This window comes from Silurus meridionalis, chromosome 10 (genome assembly GCF_014805685.1).
Source record: "Silurus meridionalis isolate SWU-2019-XX chromosome 10, ASM1480568v1, whole genome shotgun sequence".
Lineage (NCBI taxonomy): Eukaryota > Metazoa > Chordata > Actinopteri > Siluriformes > Siluridae > Silurus > Silurus meridionalis.
This window is the reverse complement of record NC_060893.1, coordinates 14,520,423-14,540,618: the sequence shown is the minus strand read 5'-3', so window position 1 is coordinate 14,540,618 and position 20,196 is coordinate 14,520,423. Positions and strand designations below refer to the sequence as shown.

General features: G+C 37.6%; 1 protein-coding gene across 7 annotated transcripts in view; it reads right to left on the bottom strand.

Annotated features, from left to right (window-relative positions):
* osbpl5 (oxysterol binding protein-like 5) overlaps positions 1–20,196 on the bottom strand; it is a 34,512-nt gene extending 14,316 nt beyond the window's left edge. The window contains exons 1-6 of one of the 7 annotated variants that reach the window (XM_046859462.1): positions 19,515–20,196; positions 16,293–16,413; positions 16,051–16,131; positions 4,807–4,938; positions 1,026–1,182; positions 520–593 (exon numbers count right to left, since the gene is read on the bottom strand). In XM_046859462.1, the coding sequence (XP_046715418.1) occupies positions 520–593; positions 1,026–1,182; positions 4,807–4,809 (234 nt within the window). In that variant the 5' untranslated portion in view covers positions 4,810–4,938; positions 16,051–16,131; positions 16,293–16,413; positions 19,515–20,196. Of the gene's footprint in view, positions 1–519; positions 594–1,025; positions 1,183–2,510; positions 2,532–4,806; positions 4,939–16,050; positions 16,132–16,292; positions 16,414–19,514 lie in introns of those variants that run through there. The other 6 variants (XM_046859464.1, XM_046859467.1, XM_046859465.1 and 3 more) reach the window with 6 other exon arrangements.

Genomic DNA, 20,196 nt, shown 5'->3' with positions numbered 1-20,196 from the left:
TTTCTTTCAAATCTGACCACAACTGCAAGTAGCTAAATTCAGCAGGTCTCTGCAGTCAGCTGTGGATGTCAGCTGAATCTCAGACAGTGAGACGAGGAGAATGACAGTGTCCATATCCCAAAATTAGCTTCTTAACTACAGGAATCTGCGCTTTAATGCTAGAACCAAGGCTTTATTAATATGCAGAATTCTTATGCAGATTTGCATATTTAAAAATAAAGGATTATAAATAATGCTTGTTAATTTTACTATATTTATAGTGTTTCATCTAATTGAATAAGCAGGGACTTGTGGCACATTTGCTCTAAAGAAAAGGATTTGCTTAGCTTTTCTTTTTTTTTTTTTTTTTTTTTAGCTTCAGCACTCTTAAAGACACATCTTTCATTTCAGTACCAGCAATGCAGCACAACAGCAAAAAGTAAGGATATTCATAAAAAAATTAAATAATAAAAAAAAGTGAAGGGGTGGAAATATTTTCAGACACATTTTAACTGAAGGGAAGAAGGAAGGGTGACTCACGGCACTGCTAGGAGACTGGCCTGGGCTGACCTCATCTTTCGGTAAAGGCAATCCATTCTTCTCCGACTCACTGCCTGCAGAACACGTACACACATGTACACATACACACCCACCTGAGCAAGCACTTCCTCACCATGTATTCAAAGTGTGGACGAAGCAAAAGATAAATACACACAAATAAGCTTTAATAAAGTAAAAAATATTGAATATACCGTATGCCATATCTTGGATCAGCGGTACTTTCACATGGTGTGAAATGGGCAAAATAGAATCCAATTATTTTGTTAATTATTATTTTGTGACACACTGACTTTTAATTACTTTTTCAGATGTGTAAGGATAAGCATGAAATGTTAATTAGATCAGTGGTTTAAATTAAAACAAGACTGACTGGAAATTAAAAACAGTTGTATACCCAGCTACAGTACCTACTTAAGCTCATGACTGAAGCACAACGTTCTACAAGTGCAGCACTACTGCCTGCCAAGAATCTTAGTGGCGTGTACCTGGGCTGATCGCGTCCACATCATTTTCCCCTCCATACGACAGGTTCCGGCCGAGAGTACGTGGGTCTAGTTTAGGTGGAGTGGTAGTCGTGGGACACAGAGAGAATCGCCGACGGAACAGATTCTCCTCCTTCATCTCGTCTGCCAGACTGTCAGTCTGCCGAGAAACAGATTATAAATATTGAATATTTTGTTTTTTACAGCATGAACACTGGGGAATTAATATACTCTGTGTGTTTTAATGTACTTATCTCCCTCACCAGCTCACAATGTTTTATCACATTGCATTAATCACCAATTATTTAGCCTGCTCAGCAACAAAGCATGGGGCAGGTAACAGCACAATCAGCTAGCTAATAAATGTATCGTTTGTCCGCTCCTGGTATTTGTCACTGCTTGCACTAAAACGTAATGGAGCAATTACACAATAAAATATGCAAACAAATGTAAGAAGGAAGATGACTAATAAATAAATAAAAAAAAAGCATATGTCCAACCACACTGAATGTTCCTTTTAATAGCAATTCTGTCTCATATTTATCCAATTAGTTTCTTCTTTTCCTTACTATGATAATATGGGTGTTTATATGACGCAGTGTCGAGCATGAGAGTCAAGTTAATCTGAATCTCATTTCTGCTCTTGGAAGTTTGCTAAAAATAGCCCTCCTACTGCAGTGGGAGTCTGAGGAGGAGCGCGTGTGTGAGCCTGCAAGTCTTTCAGGTGCAGTGTTACAAAACCCCACTCTGTTTCTCTCTTGCACTGCAGCTCTGACTGCACACACACACACACACACACACACACACACACACTCTGACAGGCAGCCCGCTAGGCCAACCGCAGGTCAATAACCCTGCTGAAGGAGGGTACAAGGCAGACTACAGTGATTTGACTGGCTCAACATCTGGTTGCCATTTGCCAAGATGATTACAAGGCTGTTAGTAGCATGGCAGTGGGGGGAAAAAAACCTGACCAGACTAAACAAATACGGAATGCAAATACGGCAAAACTAACAAAGCAACATTACGTAAAAAAGGAGGCTCCTAGTCAGGCTGCGTTATGCCCTGTATAGTGTGAGCTAGAGTTGTCTCATACATATACTTACTGTTTACATATTAAAAACTAAACTAGCAGAACTGTACTTTGTATTAGAGTACAATTTACCTCAGAGGCTAATGTGTGAGACAAGGTAATGTGTGTGTATGTTCGTGAAGAAAGATTAATATTAAACAAGGCTGCTTGCTTGTCAGCATGTAATCTAGTAGCACTAGCTGGCAGACACGTGGCATATCTAACCCTTCATTCTTCTGCACTCATACACTTAAATAGTCTTTTCCAGGACCTGGTAAATAAATGTTGGAGGTTAAATACAGCACTGAGAGATCAGTGATCACCCGCTACATGTGCTATATACTGTTAAAACCTACTCCCCATACAGAGATAAAAAAACAGCTTCATTCGAGCAGCTGGTGTGTTTAGTCGGTTACCTTTTAACAAAGCCAAGGCTGAAACTGCACTCAGACTGATATGTTTATCCTGATGCCAACAGCTGTCTGGGTTCTGACTGAGAAATTAAGGCAGTCTGTTAAATGACTCCCAAATAATGAGTTTCTCACAGCTGCACATGATTTATTAATAAAGCAATTTCAATCCATTTATATTTAAGTGTCAATCATGCATTTAATTGGAATTAGTTAAAAAAATATGCATAAAGTTCAGGTTTGCATTATATATTAGATGTAACTTATTTTATAATAGATTTTCTTTGCAAACACAAAAGAGTGCATGATGCACACTCTTTTTTTTGTAGATGGGCCATACATACATATGCAAAAATAACCACAAAATATTGTCGATTTTATGTCATCTGGTAAATAGCATGTCAATATACACCAAACTTACGTCAAGATTTAAGATAAATAAATAAAGTATACAGACAATATGGCAATGGGTGCCTGGTGAATTGGAATGCCATGTAATTTGATACGTTTTTTGTCCTATAAATTTAAATGAGCATTGTATTGGACAGATATACAATATTAATATCAGTACTCATGCATTCCTATCTATTAGTAATGGGTAAATAAATTAGTCCAAAATAACACAAGAATGAAAGAAGAGTGTATTCAATAATCAATCTTGCAGCTGCAGCAATCCCTTAATATAGCCATCTGATTCCATAGCAACATAAAACCACATCCAAATGCTTTCAGCCTCACAGGAACATCCACTGGAAAAATCTGATCACATCGAATCACCTTGAGAAAGATAACAGAGCTCAAACCCAGTGAATCCTAAAGTTGGAAAACAGCACAGGAAGTGTCTACAGGAAGCCAGCTTCCAGTTTGGAATTAAGCATGAGCCTGCTCACCTCAGGCTTCTTTAACTGCCCTAAAATTTTATCCCACTGCTCATGGTGGACAATCCCACTCAAACCACATAAGATGCCTTACGTGACAGGTCTACTACACTTAATAGACACTAGACCAGTTACAAATTGAATATTTGCAGTATGAACTGAAGGAAATAGCTTGAAAAACAAGTCAGGTTAAAGAGTCACAGAGTTAGAGCCAGTGACCTTTAAGTTCAATCATAAACAGAAAACCAAGAACAAAGTTTACTGAAGCTTTCATGCATTGTTAGAAATTAACTTAGGAATTTCAGAGAAATTAGGTATTACAAGCTATTTATCATATTTAAGATGCAACCTAATATTAATGGAATTGTATCAATAATTATAGAAATATACTCTGAAGAAGTGGAAATGTAGTCCAAGGCTTTTATAGGCTTCAAAATTAAATGATTGGGCCTTTGTTTGTCACAGTTCTGCCTTGGTGATGAGAGATGTCAGAGAAGAATGCGCCGTCTGTTTTGAGCCGACAGGTTAGGATTAAATAACTACTATTTACAACCGTGATGAGCAGAAAAGTTTCTAAGAATGCTGCAACAGAAGAAAGCCACATCTAGTTTCACTCCTGTCAAAAACACAGGTTCTCTGAACGTGGAGAAAAAAACCCCATTAACAATTTTAGGTGTTCGGCTTTAAGTGCCTTTTCATTCACTTGTGGGGAAAAAAATTCAAATATTATAACAAAAGCTTTCAATTGAACTTAATAATCTATAATAAATTACACAGTGTAAGAAAAAACTGTATATTCAGGGAAATGCTGCCAGCTCCAGATTCTCAGCAGAGATATCCTTTCAGATTAAATAGTATTAAGTGTGCGAGTATGTTTTTTGAAGTCTAACCCATATTTTCCCAAGTTTCACAACCACGTAAAAGGTAAACATGGCCGGAGTTTGGGAAACCGGAGAAGACCAAAACAAACAAACAAAACAAACAAAAAAAAAACGGTTTAATATTCAACTAAAGGAGATAACAGTACCCTGAACTAAACATTAATCAGGCACTAAAAACTCAAAGAATGTTACATTTATGAACAATCATCCAGATCAGAGATTTATCCAAGAAAAGCATCAATGGTTAAGTGCACACATTTTCTTACTTAGCAGGTTAGGAACAATGGTCATAAATCACATTACAGTTAATAAGAAACACATAAAATAAGTTTAAATTGAAATTTATGTGATGGACTTAAAGATTCTGGTACAAATGTGTCTGTTGTTATACTTGTGTTCCTTTGATAAGTCTGTGATCAGATCTCGGTGCGAATAAATGCAGAGGAATATTTGATAGAAAAGAAAAAAAAAAATCAACAACAATCTCAGATATAATAAAAAAGATTTTTTGTTAAAATCAAAAGAGCTTCTTTTCTCACTTACCATTTTTAGCAACGTTCAGTGTCATTAATGAGGCGTTCAATGAAGAAGTATCAGAGACAGCAAACGCTGGATGCCTATGACGAAGTTGTGGTGATTTATAGCGGAGACTCGGCTCGGCAACGTAGTGGTCAACTAAATAACAAACACAATGCCGTAGGTGGTGTTATTAGCATGAAACCTAAAGCTTTGTAACCTGATCTGTTTGAACAGAGTGTGAGGATGAAGAGGAAGGAAAAACTGCACAAAGTAAAGGACTAAAGCGCTGCTGCATCACTTTATACAGGTAGACTACAGTAAATCGCCCTAGCACCACTATTTAATGCCACTGTGGGAAAGGTATGAAACCAATGGGGAAAAAAAGACTGACATGTTGAAGGAAAAAAAAGGCAACTGGTAATTCTATTACAGAATAAATCTTGGCCTCAATGAAGATCCAATGTTAATTATAAAGATTAATGTGCAAGTCATCAGGGTGGATTTTTGTTTAAATGATTCAGGCAGGCCAAAGCAAGCAAAGACAAGACAGATTTTTTGGCAGGAAGTGACTAATCATGCAGGCATAATGTTGACTTTGACAAAAAAAAAAAAAAAAAAAATTAATCTTGAGTGTGTATTAGGTACTTGTATTTCTACCATGAATGAGTACAACCAAAAAAATCTAGAATAGATATACTCATTTCCATCAAAATAGGAAAAAGGTTCTATGGAAAGGAGATAGAAACACTAAATGAAAGATTTTCTTTTGTTGAAATTGTACTGTCAAAAATGTAAGATTGGACACAAGGACTGCAGTGCAAGGCTACACCTACTAGAACCAATTTTTGCTTTGAAGGTAACCTATATCCTATTTCCTCTAAACTGCACTCTAATGCAAATAAAGTCCTTCTAGGGCACCTTTTTCCAAAATGCAAATTCAAACAGATCCCCAATGTGTGTGAAAGTGCATGAGTGAAGCAGGACACTGGTTAGATGCTGTGAAGGAGAGCAGGTGTTCAGGAACATTCTCTGCTTATGTAGTTATGTTAACTACACGGCTGGGTGCCAAATTTGGTAGCGTTTTAAGATTTGAAATGCCTTTAACACAAATGGAAACTAGTAAGAATCAAACAAAACCTATAGATCTCTCCCTGCTCAAGCAATCTTGGTTCCATTGCTTTTGGGTCCTTGATAATCTCAGGTGTGACAGAAAACCAAATACCACCCCAATAAACAAACAAACAACTATATACCCAGACATGGACAAGAAAACCATGGAAGGGAATTTCCTCTTTTCTAGCTCCAGCTCTTACCCCAAAGCAGTTCACTGCAGCAAAAATTAATAAGCAAAAGGTTGAGCAGAAGCTGCTTCATTCTTGGGACTTGGGATGAATGATTTTTTGTTGAGACTAATAAAAATATCATATTTGTGCTGGGCCCATGTTTTTTTTTTTTTTTACCCGGAAGTGTATGTATGTACATGTAGATGCATACGCTTCAGTTCAAATTCAAACAATGTGAAAGTTTGTATTATCACAGCTAAGAAGGTAAAAAAAACACATAGTGGTCATAAATGTTAAGGATAATCTGATGATCTATGTAGATATAGAAATGCTATATTTACTAACCCAGTACATACTTCCCCATACTACCACGAGCAGCACCCAGTTTAGCAGCTGAAGGAGGGGGTGACATCCTGTAGGTGTAGCAAAACTGTAACTTTATCTTTAAACCTGAGGGATCTTATAATTAGTTTTTTTGTTAAGATCTTAAAATGAGAGAAGACAAATCTGTAACCTTTTCAGGTTCCAACTCATCACAAATTTGCATACAATTACAGTGTTGCTCTTTTCATCAAATACTCCTAGACATCATTTATTTTCCAATAACATATTTCATATGAACACATGGTGTAAGAAAACCCCCTAAAGTGATGTGTATTTGAATAATGCTTCAAATGGACGAATATTCAATTTGCAAAATAAACAAGAGATATAATGGAAAGACAGGAGGTAAATTTAAAAGTACTGTAATTTCCGGACTATTAAGCGCATATCCAAATATAAGCCGCACCCACTAAATTTTACAAAGATTTTTATTTTAAACATAAGTAAGCCGCAGGGGTCTACACTAAAACTAATGAACTTTACACAGGCTTTAACGAAAGACAGTGTCTTTTACACGGTGTAACGGGTAAAATATGTTGTGGCTCCTTTAAGAGCAGAGCGGCATTTTTACTGCATGTGTGCAAGGCCGAGGAATATGTCCTTATTATTTTCTGATGCTCATTTCTAAGTTTCTTTGACTAACCCGTAACGCTGTTGCCAAGAAAAATAAAATAGCACGAGTTTTGGAAACCTGTCTGTGCTTATATGATTTCTGTTGTAACTGGAGTTAGTGAGCTCTCCCTTCACCCTGACTCAACGCATTACAACGGCTTGTATCTAAACAGTAGCCGACCAAGAAAGTCATTGTTCACTGTCTTCCTCCTTCCTTTCACAACTATTTCTCTCGAGAGTTTTTGGCATCGTCGTGCGTTTAAAAATCACCATCGGTGAAGCTTTTCTCCCGATGCCGTGCAGCTCAAAACACAGGTGAAGTGCGTTTTTTTCATGCACATTTCGCAATTTCATTGGTCTAATGTTATGGGGCTCAGGTTTTTGGCTTGAAGTTTGTGAAACCGGGAAAAACCCAGGAAAAATCCATAAATTAGCTGCTTCATTGTTTAAGCCGTGTGAAAAAAGTAGCAACTTATAGTCCGGAAAATACGGTAAGCTCCATCTTATACAGTTGGTGATGATTGGAGCGTCTCCAACGATAGACCCCTGTGTGTTGCCACGAATAAACAAGAAGCTGCATTCAATTTAAAGCTGGCTAACGTCTTTTTTTTTTTATTATCTAATTCATATAAAATGTTAATTCATCATGTGTTGTTGGTTTTACAAAAGTAGATATCGTCAAGGTGCTATAATGTTGACATTTTTAATCGCAAGAATAAATAAACCGTCACAAGGTCACTGTGTAAATGTCGTCTCCCCGTCAACGTTTTGAATATGCGCATTAGCTAACCGGAACGTCCAAGGAACTAAGACGTGACCTCCTGACATGAATGAATGGCCGTTGAAATGGTCTATAGATTATTATGATAAAATTACTTGTTCACAGTACATTAGAAAGAGGAGCTAAAAAAAATCAGATTCTAAAATGCAGAATTTAATTCAGTCTGCCCCCAAAAAGGCTAAAAACAGATTTAACCATCATTTAAACATAGCCAATCTGGTCTACAGGGTTAAAATGAAACAGAGTGCTTTAGGATTTTTATACTTTACTGCCCTTTCCCAGTGATATAATGCTATTTTTGTCCTGCCACCCCTGAATCGAAAATAATCAATATAGCTTTGGACAGTAGTTGCCATGTGGGATTTAAAGAAAGGCAACCCCCTCTCTGTGGGGTTAAAAACAAATAAATAAATATGTAAGAAAAGCAGCCTCTTCCTGCTCAGAATGCAGATGCATTACATGCTAATAGGGTTTAAGAATTACTATGCGTCTTTCAGAAACGTTTCAAAATCCTTTTGTATGATACGTTTTCTCACTGTTGCACTTATTATTCACTGTTTTTGTCATTTTTAGTAAATGACATGAGCATTATTAAGCATTGACGTTTATTCTTTCCCCAAGTTAGCTTGTAGAAAAGGAAGTGAAAAAAAGGAGTGTTTCCATTTCTTCAGTCTTAAACTGAGACAAATTATTAAATTGGAAACTGTCAGAGCTCAGGTTGGTTTGCTAAAAGTTATATACAGTCACCAGCAAAAGAGGCTTTTGGGTTCTGCTCCAATTTTAACTCTGACCTATTCTATCAGTTCTGCTTCCTCTTGGGAAGTTTGCCCGACCAACCACGTACAAGAACACACTTTCACACCTATTAATAATTTGAAAGTGCTTTTTTTTCCAGCTCTGAAAGATATTTGAGTAGGTACACGTTTAACTGGACATGTTCAGAATTGTTTGCTACTAATGAGTCAGTCTGCTACATCTGTGAGACACACTTCCTTTCTTTTTAATTCAGTATATACCAGATATTATATATTGGAGTTTTGAATACAACTGTTAAAGTGCTATCTGTGTATTAACACAGTAAATAATGAATAGATACATTAACAGACACTGTGAGATGATTATCCCTTTTGGAAATCTTAGTATATGCTACATATGCTTACTGGGCCAAATTATAATACATTAACACTAGTGGAAATTTAATTGTTGACAATAAACAGTCATTCATACAGTCAAACTGTAAAATCATGTTTGCATAGTCAATGATTATCAGCAACATCTGCCACTGCTTAGAACTCCAGGCTATGTACATAAACCATACCCTGGTTGGAGCGAAATCTTGAAGAATCAGTTCCTTATATGGCTTGTCAACTTATAATACCAAGTCAGTGAGGTTTTCACTGAATGTTTGCTTTAAATGCTTATAAATATGCAAATGTGGTAGTAGAAAAAAAACCAAAAACAACCCAGCATGCCCAGTCGAAATAAAGCCTAAATGGGGGAAAGAACAGCCAACTAAATGCAATGACGTGGATGGAAGGAAACCTGCATCTGTTGGCCTGTTCCTTTTATTTAGTCTATTGGCAGAATGGCACCTCTCCCATTCAGCAAGCTTAACAATGAGACTGGTCTCCGTCTGAGTCTTTTAAAAGAATCATGACAACAATTGAGCACAGCTTACCTAAATAAGGAGTCAGGTGAACGTGATTCCCATAAATAATGGCACAGAGTTGAGCTTGTCCTATATAAGAAATTAATTGATTTTAATAGTAATTAAAATAAATAAATATGAACAACAATGACAACATTGTTTTCTGTCAATGTTCCTTTTTCCAGTTCCTGTCCACTACCTGTCTGCTAACAGCAAACAATGACAGAGGGTCAGGGCTAGCACATTTCTTTTTTTATGCAAAGCATTTCTTGGACATGAAACACATTCCCTCAGGTTTGGCAGACTGGAACTTCTCCACAAGAAGAAAAAGCTGATGTTTTTTTGGAAATGCATAAAAAAAACAGAATCTACAGCAGCAAGACCTGATTCTTAAAAATGTTTATATACACACACACAATTTATAAGTGTGTGAAAGGTGGGTTTGTGGATTTTCAAGTCAAAACCAGTTTTGTAATGCTGAAGAGCTCATCATAGTCTGGCAGTTACCAATATCTGCTCATAGAAGAAAAAAAAAAACCCAAGTCTTTTTTAACGATAGGAACAGTGCTAGACGTCGACCAATAACAGCCGACCAACTAAGAACACTGACAGGAGATGCTGTAGATCAATTGGTGCTAATAAAAACTCATGCTTGTCTGAAATCCAAATATATATACAAAATAAAACAAGCACAATGTCACAGGAAAATATCAAATATCAGAATGGCACAAAGCAATTAAAGTTACTTTTACCATCATAAAGTTTCCAATAATAGAGTGTTTTATTCTTTTATACCACAGCTATTCGGCATCTGAAGAGAAGTTACTTCCAGTTATCACTTATGCTTGAATAGCAAAACAGTCTAGCACTCACATAGATTCTTTTTTCCCATTAGTTAATAGGACAAACCCTCCCTCCCCACAAAAAATTAAATGTAGTCTGCACATAATTGAAATATCTTTTGTTCGAGTTAACGTGTTTTGTAAACTGTTTATCAATATGCTTACATCTCTGTAACTGTGCTCCTTCTATAGAAACAATAATGGAACAGCACTGTAACGTGCAGCACTGGACAGCAATGCCGTCATGGCTGCTGTTATAGGAAATTAATCAATTCTTTCAGACCAATCCACATCGAAAGTTTAGTGTAAGTGAATAAAATAAACAACCATGTAAATGACACCGTGACCCAGAGTCCTGTAATTCAAGATATGGAGATTCTGACACTGATCCTCAGTACAATAAACTCCATTAGAAAGAAGCTTTGTTCAAAGAGTATAAGGATGAAAAGGTTTAAAGGCTCACAGGAAATCTAGTAATACTTGGCCCAGCTAGTTTTCAAACAAAAAGAAGGATCATTCGTTTTGGTTTTTTTACTGCACGGATAAGCTGAATGTTGGGCAAAAATCTGATGGATGTTAAATATATAAAAACATAGCATCTGAGGTGAGAAAGTAGGTGAGAACTTCACACGGTGACTATGGGGATTATCTAAATTAAGAGTGATGGTGTACCTAAATCAGGCAGAAATGTGTATTGCATTTTGGTGAAATTTGCTGGATGCTGAATTGAGTTCTATCCTGTAAAGTAAATTTGACCCTCCTGATCTCCATGTCTAGGCGTGGGAAGTTATTTTATACTTTATCACACACACACACACACACACACACACACACACACACACACACACACACACACACACACACACACCTCCCTGTCAACAGTAGAGAGGCGTTCCTCTAGAGAGGGTTAGAACGGTTTGTTTACACAGTGTGCGCTCGTTTCCAAGGTCAATAAAACCTGGGAAGGCCCCGGAGAACTGGTACCTTTTTCCACACGGGTTTCAATGGTCTCATCCCCGTGCATGTGTCCACTGGATTAGCTAAAAGTAGACTGCTATTTGTATGTGTTTGATTCTGCATGTGTGTGTGTGTGTGTGTGTGTGTGTGTGTGTGTGTGTGACCATTAGAGGACCCTTTCTACTAACGAGCAGCCTCGAGAACAGGCTCTGCTAAACAGCTATTAGACACTGAGGGATTCTTGATTACTGCACCTAATTTCAAGTGAAAGACCATTAGGCAGCTTTCTGTGCTTTCTAGAGGTGATAGTTTTATATCTTCATGTACCAAATCAGCAGCAAGTGCTTGGGCTAAGGACACTGCGGTTAATCAATGTCCTGGGGCCACAATCACTCAGCAGTTCTGCTGATGAGAACTATAAATAACTATGTTACATCTGTTGTATTTATCCATGTGCCTGGAATTTGAACCCCTGGGAATATGCGACGAAATCATATACAGGAAAAAGTCAGGCTGACAAAGGCAATAAATTCAACAAACTGACTAACCTATCAAAGGAAACAGTTAAGTGACTAAAAATCCCCTGAAACAGACAAGATTTTTTTTACTTTTGACAGAACGCAACCAAGGGGGAAGACTGTCACACTTACATTATCTAATGTGTTAGCTATAACTGAATAATAGCAGGGACTCAAATTCTCTCTAGTCTCTTACTGTAATACACAGTGTTTGTACTTTCACAGGTCCAATGGGACCAATTACCGGTTTACGAATCCTTTTCTCAAAGGGATTCCACATTGATGTTCGGTAACAGACTACGGCCAAGCTGAATGAACCAGCACAGGGCTGCAGATAATGCACTTATATGAATCTTGGATTTTACTAGAAGGTGGAAACACTGGTATATGGAAACATGCAATTCCTGTGTAAAACCATGAAATACTCTACAAAGCCAAAAGCATGAGAATATTGTACATCCCATTCCAAAACCATGTGTATTAATATTTACTTGAGGTCGACCGCTATGGGTTTTTCAACACAGTTAACAGTTAATTGACAATTCCTGATAATGATACAGAAAATTGCTTAAATTAAATATTTATTGACCAACACAAGCCTCTACAATCAGTGCACTTGTTACCAGGTTTTGGTACCTGTGCATACCTGTGGCCTGAACTACAGCTGGGTAAAGGCTTTTTTTTTTTTTTTTTACTGATAAAATGTTACTTGCGTTCTCTCTCCAAATGTTATTCTCATTCTCTCTCCAAATGTTTTTCACATTCTCCCTCCAAAAGCATCATCATATTTGACCAATAAATTATATAAGGCTAGATTAAAAACGAATGATAAGAACTCAGAGCCCGGGACATACCAAGCTGACAGTCGGCCTTCGGGGAATGTCGATGGTTTTTTTAATGTGTCAGTCGGCTCACGGACCACGTCAGCGGTTTTTCGGCCGATTCTGCATGTCAAATCAGTAGCGGAGCCAATCGGCAAGAAAGAGAAGTCCAATTAGCTATTTATCTTAGATAATGAGCACAAGAGGAAAAAAGGAACATGCTTGTTGTCATTCTTGCTCTTGTCTTCGTAACTTGACAGACTTGATTGGAAAAAGGTACACGAATACGTTAATAATGATCGCGGCAGGTGTTAACGCTACTTGCTTTATATTTTCCCAGGTCTAGCTCTTCCGGTTTCCCTGTTTGATGCTGAATACAGACAACTGCTACCGGCTGGTATGAGAGAATTATGTTTCCTCATGCAAGTGCAGAATGTACACGCATGGTTTGATGCGTCAGATGCGCCTGTCTATTAATCGGCCTAATTTGCAGCACGATCGGCCGATGCCAATTAAACACTTAAAAATGCCAAACATTCGGTCAACCTCTAATTTACTGTGGTAAAAGTATTCACTCCTCTAGAAAAGCTTTACAATAGATTTTTCTTAATTCACCCTGAAAAGCATGCTATGAAAAAGGTTTGGGCCTCTTATAATTATATAATTATATATATAATATAATTCTACAGAATACAAAGACCTCCTATACAATTCTGCACCTCCAACTTCATGGCAACCATTTGGAGAAAACCTAAATATGGGTGTCACAGGTGAAAACACAGCAAACAGTCACATTGTGGTTACAAACGTTTCTATGTAATTGAGATGTAAGGAGAGAATGACAATTCATAGCAAAAATATAAAAAAACCTGACTCTTTGTTAAGATACAAACACAAAGTTATATATTTAAAACTTTATCAGGAAAAGATAAGGACAATGGCTCAACATTCATCACTTTCCTGGACTGAGCCTTAGAAATTTTCACTTCCCTTAGTCAATATTAATGTAGTTATCTAGCTCACCTTTTCACGTTACACTTTCTAACCATGACAATGAGGTTTCTGGGCAACCACAAAATAGAACTGGGCTGCACATTTGCCCAGTCAAATAGCTTTTTGTGTAAAGTACAATAAGACATTAAAAGAAGTAGGAGACTGTAGACTACTTCATACAGTTCTTATATGCTCATTTGCCAATGAAAAGAAAGAACTGAAAAAAGAGGGCCCTCCTTAACCCTTCACTAACTGGAACTGATTCTGAGAAACGCAAACATCGTAAATGTCAGAGAAGCTTTCAAGGTCAGCTCTATCATGCGTGCTTTTTTCATTAGTTTATAACAGGCTTTTTTTCCCCCTACTCATTTACTTAATGTAGCTTTCATTACTCTTTAACCACACTGGAAATATTCACTGTTTAAAGCGTGCTTTGCTTCATATATTTAACTGACTCATTAACATAAATCTGATTGAACATAAATATTACGATCAGACTTCAAACCTGTAATGTCATCATTGAAGTTTTTATAGGGACATAATGTCCATGACATCTTTTTGTTTCAGTCTTGGTGACGTGGAATAGTGCACACACTGCAGTGCTTACGCACACACATGCACGCGCACACACACACACACACACACACACACACACACACACACACACACACAGTGTCACAGTCCTGAGACTGTACTGCAAACAGATCAGTAGGAAATTAGGGCAGGGCGTTCTCCTGCTTCCCCAAGCTCCAGGCCCACACCAAGACCTATACGAACTTTAAGTAAACTGTCAATCTCACATAATGTTCTCAGCTAGCTATCACAAATGTTTTTATTTAGACATGATAATAAATTCTTTAATACTGTGTAGCCTGTAAAAGAAAGGCTGCATGACGCTGGTGAAATGAGGCCCTTATTTACCTTCATTATTGCAGATACAAAATTTTCTCAGTAACATAATCTTCTAAAATTTCTTATGGACATAATTACATCATGTGAAGAAAGACACACATGAGGGTACACACACACAAACACACTGTACCCGCTCCCACAGAGTGACCCATTTTATCTTCCCACTCAGAAATAAACAAGTTCAAACTGCATCTGTGTTAAAGTGGTAAAACTCCCACGGTATTTTCTTGCATATCACATGAAGCATTTTTTGGCATATAAAACAAATTCTACCTAAACTTACTTTAATCTTGTCTATTAAATTGAATATCCTGATGACTATTCCAAACGGTTATTTATTTTAACCAAGCCAGCAGTTCTTTTTAAGTTCAAATCCAGAAGGAAATTTTATAATGATATATATACAGATGTATACAATATTTTGCTGAGCTCAGTATCAGACATCAGTATTTTATAAAATATTTATTCTGGAGTATTGATGAGCAGAGCAGAGATGAATTTAATAATCAAGAACCCAGGAATATGATCCTTAACTTCATGGGTTTTTAATGCAGCTTTTTCTTTGTTTCTCACACATTCTCACACTTCGAGTCTGATTACCGAATGTGCGGTGACTGTATTTCAGTGATAAAAGACTTTAGAAGCCATTTTAAAAGTAATAAAAACATCATTAGACATTCTTAGTCATGCGCCACCAGTGGGTCCAGAACAAATATCTGTAATGATGTTATTTTTCTCCCCAATGTAATTGTTCCATTAAAATTATATATAGTATGTTAAACAAGAGTTATAGCACACACACTGGTATTATTAGTGCAGTTAACAAGTTGCTGGGTATTCATCCGCTGTGTCAACTATTTTAAATCTTAGTGTAAGTTTGAAACTGTCAAAGTGTTTAATTCCCAGGTTTTAGTAGGTGGAGAGTAAGAAAAGGTGAGGAAAGCAAATTGGTGGTGGACTGAAATCACATCGACCTCAGTGACAGTGAAGGCGGTAGCTCCGGCATTTTATTACTTGCCTCATCTATTTCCACACAGATGACAAGACCACACCAACCTGAGAGAGTGTAGGACACTGTGATCCAGCCTATATTTATCTTATCTAAACTATAACAAAATAGCTGGACATGCTTTAGATATTCCATAAGCTAATCTGTCTATATCTAGATCATAACTGCAATAGTAATTTGGCTTATTAGCGGCAATTTGGCAACAGGTAGTCTAATCATGCTCTCACAATAAACACATAAACCATGCTGCCTAATCCTTATTTCAGGTATAAAGTGTGTTACAACTTCTGTCAAGCCACTGTTTCTCATGCATTCTGAAAGTGTGAACATTCTTAGCATTTCTACTCTTACAGCACTAGTGTTTAAATGCAGAAAAGACAGAGTGGCACTATGAGTGAGGATTACACCATAGAAAAAGTGTCAGCAGAGTGTCGATTTAACAACGCGCACTAGTCTGGATTGGTTTAATGAGATGAGAGAAGCACCATTTGCTGCCAGCAGCACTCACCGAGATGGAGAGAGCTCCTGTCAGCTGTCACACTCCACTAAAGCGGTTTAGCAGCTCTCGCTTTCACCCCCAAACATCAGCCTAAAAATACACCGCAAAACTTTAACACTGTTGTTATGCTCTACCATCAAACAGAACTTTTTTCAAAGTCACCATCTAGAAACACCTTTAAACATTTCCGAACGAAATAAAGCGAGCTCTAATCTATAGCAATTTAAAAAGAGCAAGAAAATAATACAAACCTCATAATAATGAAAGCCACTGGTGCTGCTCACACTTTCCCCACAAAGATTTATCTTTTGGTTCCAAGGGGCGAGTTCATACCCCCTCAAGTATCGCTTGAGGCTGAGGTGTCAATCTGAGCTTAAAAAAAAAAAAATAATCTTGACATTTACATTTTTCAGGATTTTTACATTCCAGAAAGGTCCACAGCAGCACAATGGGTTAAAGCATTCTTCTCTACTTACGTAACAATGCTTAATAATTTAATTCAGCTTTTATCCAAACCTAATGACGACATAGAAAATCAACAAAACAGTGAAGCAACCTACACAAAGGGAAAAAAGCACAATGCACTACATATTTCTCTAAATACCGAGAACCTGGAAGGCAATGCTGTAGGTACCTCTCAGCTCAAACACTAAAATAATGCACTAAATAATGTATAAATGACAATTAACTGCACCAAAGCTGACACATTATACAAGAAGTCACTGAGCCACCAGTACAGACGTAACAAATTATAATTACAGATTATAAATTATAAATACAAAGCCCCAGTGTGCTACCCAGACCTATGTTACGGTTATCTGGAAAACTAACTGACAGCTAAAGGTTAAGATGTAATAATGTATGACGAAGCACTTAGTTATGTGTATTAATGCAGAATAAGTGGAATGAAAAGATATAAGAGTAAAGCATTGTGATATTTTTTACTCACATCCAGATGAACACCTCTGTGATAAAGTAACTGTGAAATTGTTTCCAGCATGGTGTAGTGAAATGTAAATGCTGTGACGATGCATACGGAATATAGATAAAGAGGAATTAAGAGTATCAGTGGTAGATACGCCTGCAGGAACCTAAACTTTTACGTTCACTTACTTGGTGAATGATCTAAGCTGGTACAACTGAAAATGACCACAAACAAAGAATGATAATATTTAGAAAAGAGATGACAGAATCAAATGCTACATGCTAATGTCTTACTATAAACCTACAATCAGGCTTTACCATTTCTGAGGAAGCTTAGAGATATTGTTGTTTAAGGGTGAGAAGGTACTACTTCATCTAAGTTATAGTGGAATGGAGATATCAAGTGCTTAACTTTCTTTTTTAAGAGCTATGACTGTAATCATAAATGCAGTCCTGTGCTCATGCCAAGAATTTTATTTATATAAAGAGCACGGTTTCAACCCACTAAATACTGCTTTACTTTAACATTATACAATTACACTGTAATGCTTTACTATCGGATGTAAACCAAAAGAGCACAAGTTCCCTTTTACAGTACATATGGTTCCTCTAATGGTTTCTTACTCATGTCATTATAAAGGTGTTTTTTCAACACTATGACCTCTGACTTGCTCATTATGGATCTAAATATACATCAGTTACAACTAGTTTATTGAAACAAATGTCAAATACAGTTCTTAGAACCAGCTTTCCCAATGACTGATGGACGAGTCGTTCTAAGTGCAGAGTTACAACTGAGTAAAGAAAGTGACCTGCTAAAAATCACTCAGAAAATCCATTTTAACCAACAAACCGGTCTTTTTCTTTTTTGAAACCAGTGATCTGATATTGAGAACTGGCACTGCTGGCAACTGCTGGACTGAAGCTGACAACAGGTCACAAATATTGCACTTGATCACAGCCCAAAAACTTGTTAAATCACGTTTTGCATATTTTGGAAACAGAATCTTGTTTGGTTACTGTATCATCCAATCCTTGCGCTTCACTCAGGTGATGTTGGTTGGACACCATATTTGGAACTGAATCTGAGGCCTTGGTGAAGGCGATGTGAAAAACGTCTAAACGGACACACCTTACTTCAGAAGAAAAGAAACCGACCTTAAAACAGACCATGATTCTTAAGTAAATGCCAAACATCCTTATGTACTTCCCACCAAAGTGTACATGTACATACACTCTATATACAGTGTACATAAACACACACACACACACACACACACACACACACACACGTACACAACCCCTTTCCTTATTCTAAAAAGTGCAGGACGCTACCAGTGAGTAAAAGATCCTAAGGTATTTCATTTGGAAAAGGAAATCCCTTTCAGTAGGTGTTGATTAATTTGAACAACAATTGCTCTAAAAAATAAACTTCCCTGTAGTCCTCTAACACACATAACGAGCCACCAGCACAACCAGGATGATCTACTGCACTGCTGCTTCTTGAAGATGTATTGCATGTAGCCAGGTGCATTAGTGTATTGCTTCATTGCTTAATAAAGCACAGACACAAGAACATTTATGCAGTCAGCTCAATATTTCGGATTGCTTTCACAACAAACACACAAGCCAACCCTGACACGTGAATGAAAAAAAAACGTCAAAATAAATAAATAAATAAATAAACCAGAGAGACCTGTACATTCCTACTTGAGCCATATTCCACACTCAGATGCCCAGAAAAGGGGTATCAGTAATCATAAGGATAAGAATGAAGAAAAAAAAGGTGAGAAAAATTGGTGTGAGAAATTAAAATATGACCTTTTGCGCCAGATTTCCCCTAAAGATCTAGAGATCTAGAAATGACTGGACTGGTAACGACTGAATGACTTTGACATGCGCTCATCAGGGTATGACACCATCAGGAGGTAAAGAGCTCGCACACACACAGGCAGCACAGGATATATTGACAGGTTTAATGTAATTGAGCTGTTTACTATATACAGTTTTTCGTGTTCTTTATATGCAGGGTTTCGTGTGCAGTAAAAATTCAGCCCTGTTCTCTTTTGCACACCAAATGGAAGAATGAAACTGAGGCGTAACCCACTGGATTGCAGGAGTGGGCTGGGAATATAATCATGAAATAATAAGTACCTATCCTGATTTGAGAGAAAGGCCAGAAAGGATCACTTTAGACGTGTTTTATTATCATTCTAGTTGCAGAATAGAGATATTTTTGATCCCAGGCAGACACACACACAGACAGACAGACAGACAGACAGCAACGTGGCTGCAGCAGCAACCTTCACCCAAATCATGACCAGTCCTGATGTTACTGATCAGAAAACGAAGTAAACACCACCTTCTGAACAGCAGATAACTGACAAATTAATTTTATTTCCGACTTCAAACGTGAGCAGCATCAACCTGAGACCAGGGGGCTATAAAAATGTCACTATAATGGCACAACTGTTGCCTGAAATTCGCCACATCTCAGTTTCGACAAGATCACCAGATATTAGATGAATCTTGAATATGAATATGCTTACCTTCTCCTTGTCGGCGATGATGAAGATGTTGATGATGATAACGATCGGTTGATTTTGCAACTTCGCCCCCTCGTAAACGGCAACAGAGCTAGCGGGTTAGCAAACTAGCTAACATGAGCTCCAAACCCCTCCATCATCATCATCATCCCACATCACGGCGAGAGCACACTTCAGTTGAGTGATCGTAAATGACGTTAGATGGAAACCTAATTAATTATTTAGTTCGGGTTTTATTTCTTTTTGTATTTGTAACGACTAAAATAGCAGGGTATCTCACACCATTCAATCTGAACGTCAGTATCCTGTAAAAGAGCCGCGATCTCGGATGGAAGTGAGAAACAGTCTGGAGAAGGAGAACACTAGTCCCGAGTAAACACCGGCCGGTTTAAAGAGGAATTGGTTAAAATCATGGATGTCCTCCAGGAAAAAGTGGACACCCGACAGCACAGACGCCCTTCATGACTCGATTTGAGCTGAATAAACCCGACCCAAAGCGCTCAGGTTGTGTCCAAAAAAAACCACCAAAACCCCAAGCAGATCCGCTGTGCTTTCCGTGGAAACAGAAGGACAACCCGGTTCTGAAGGCGCTGAAGTTCGGCAGCTATGTAGCGGTTCAGGAAGAAAGCATCCAGCTGCCGCCGCACACAGCTGGTACACAGAGAACACAGGAAATGCCAGTGGA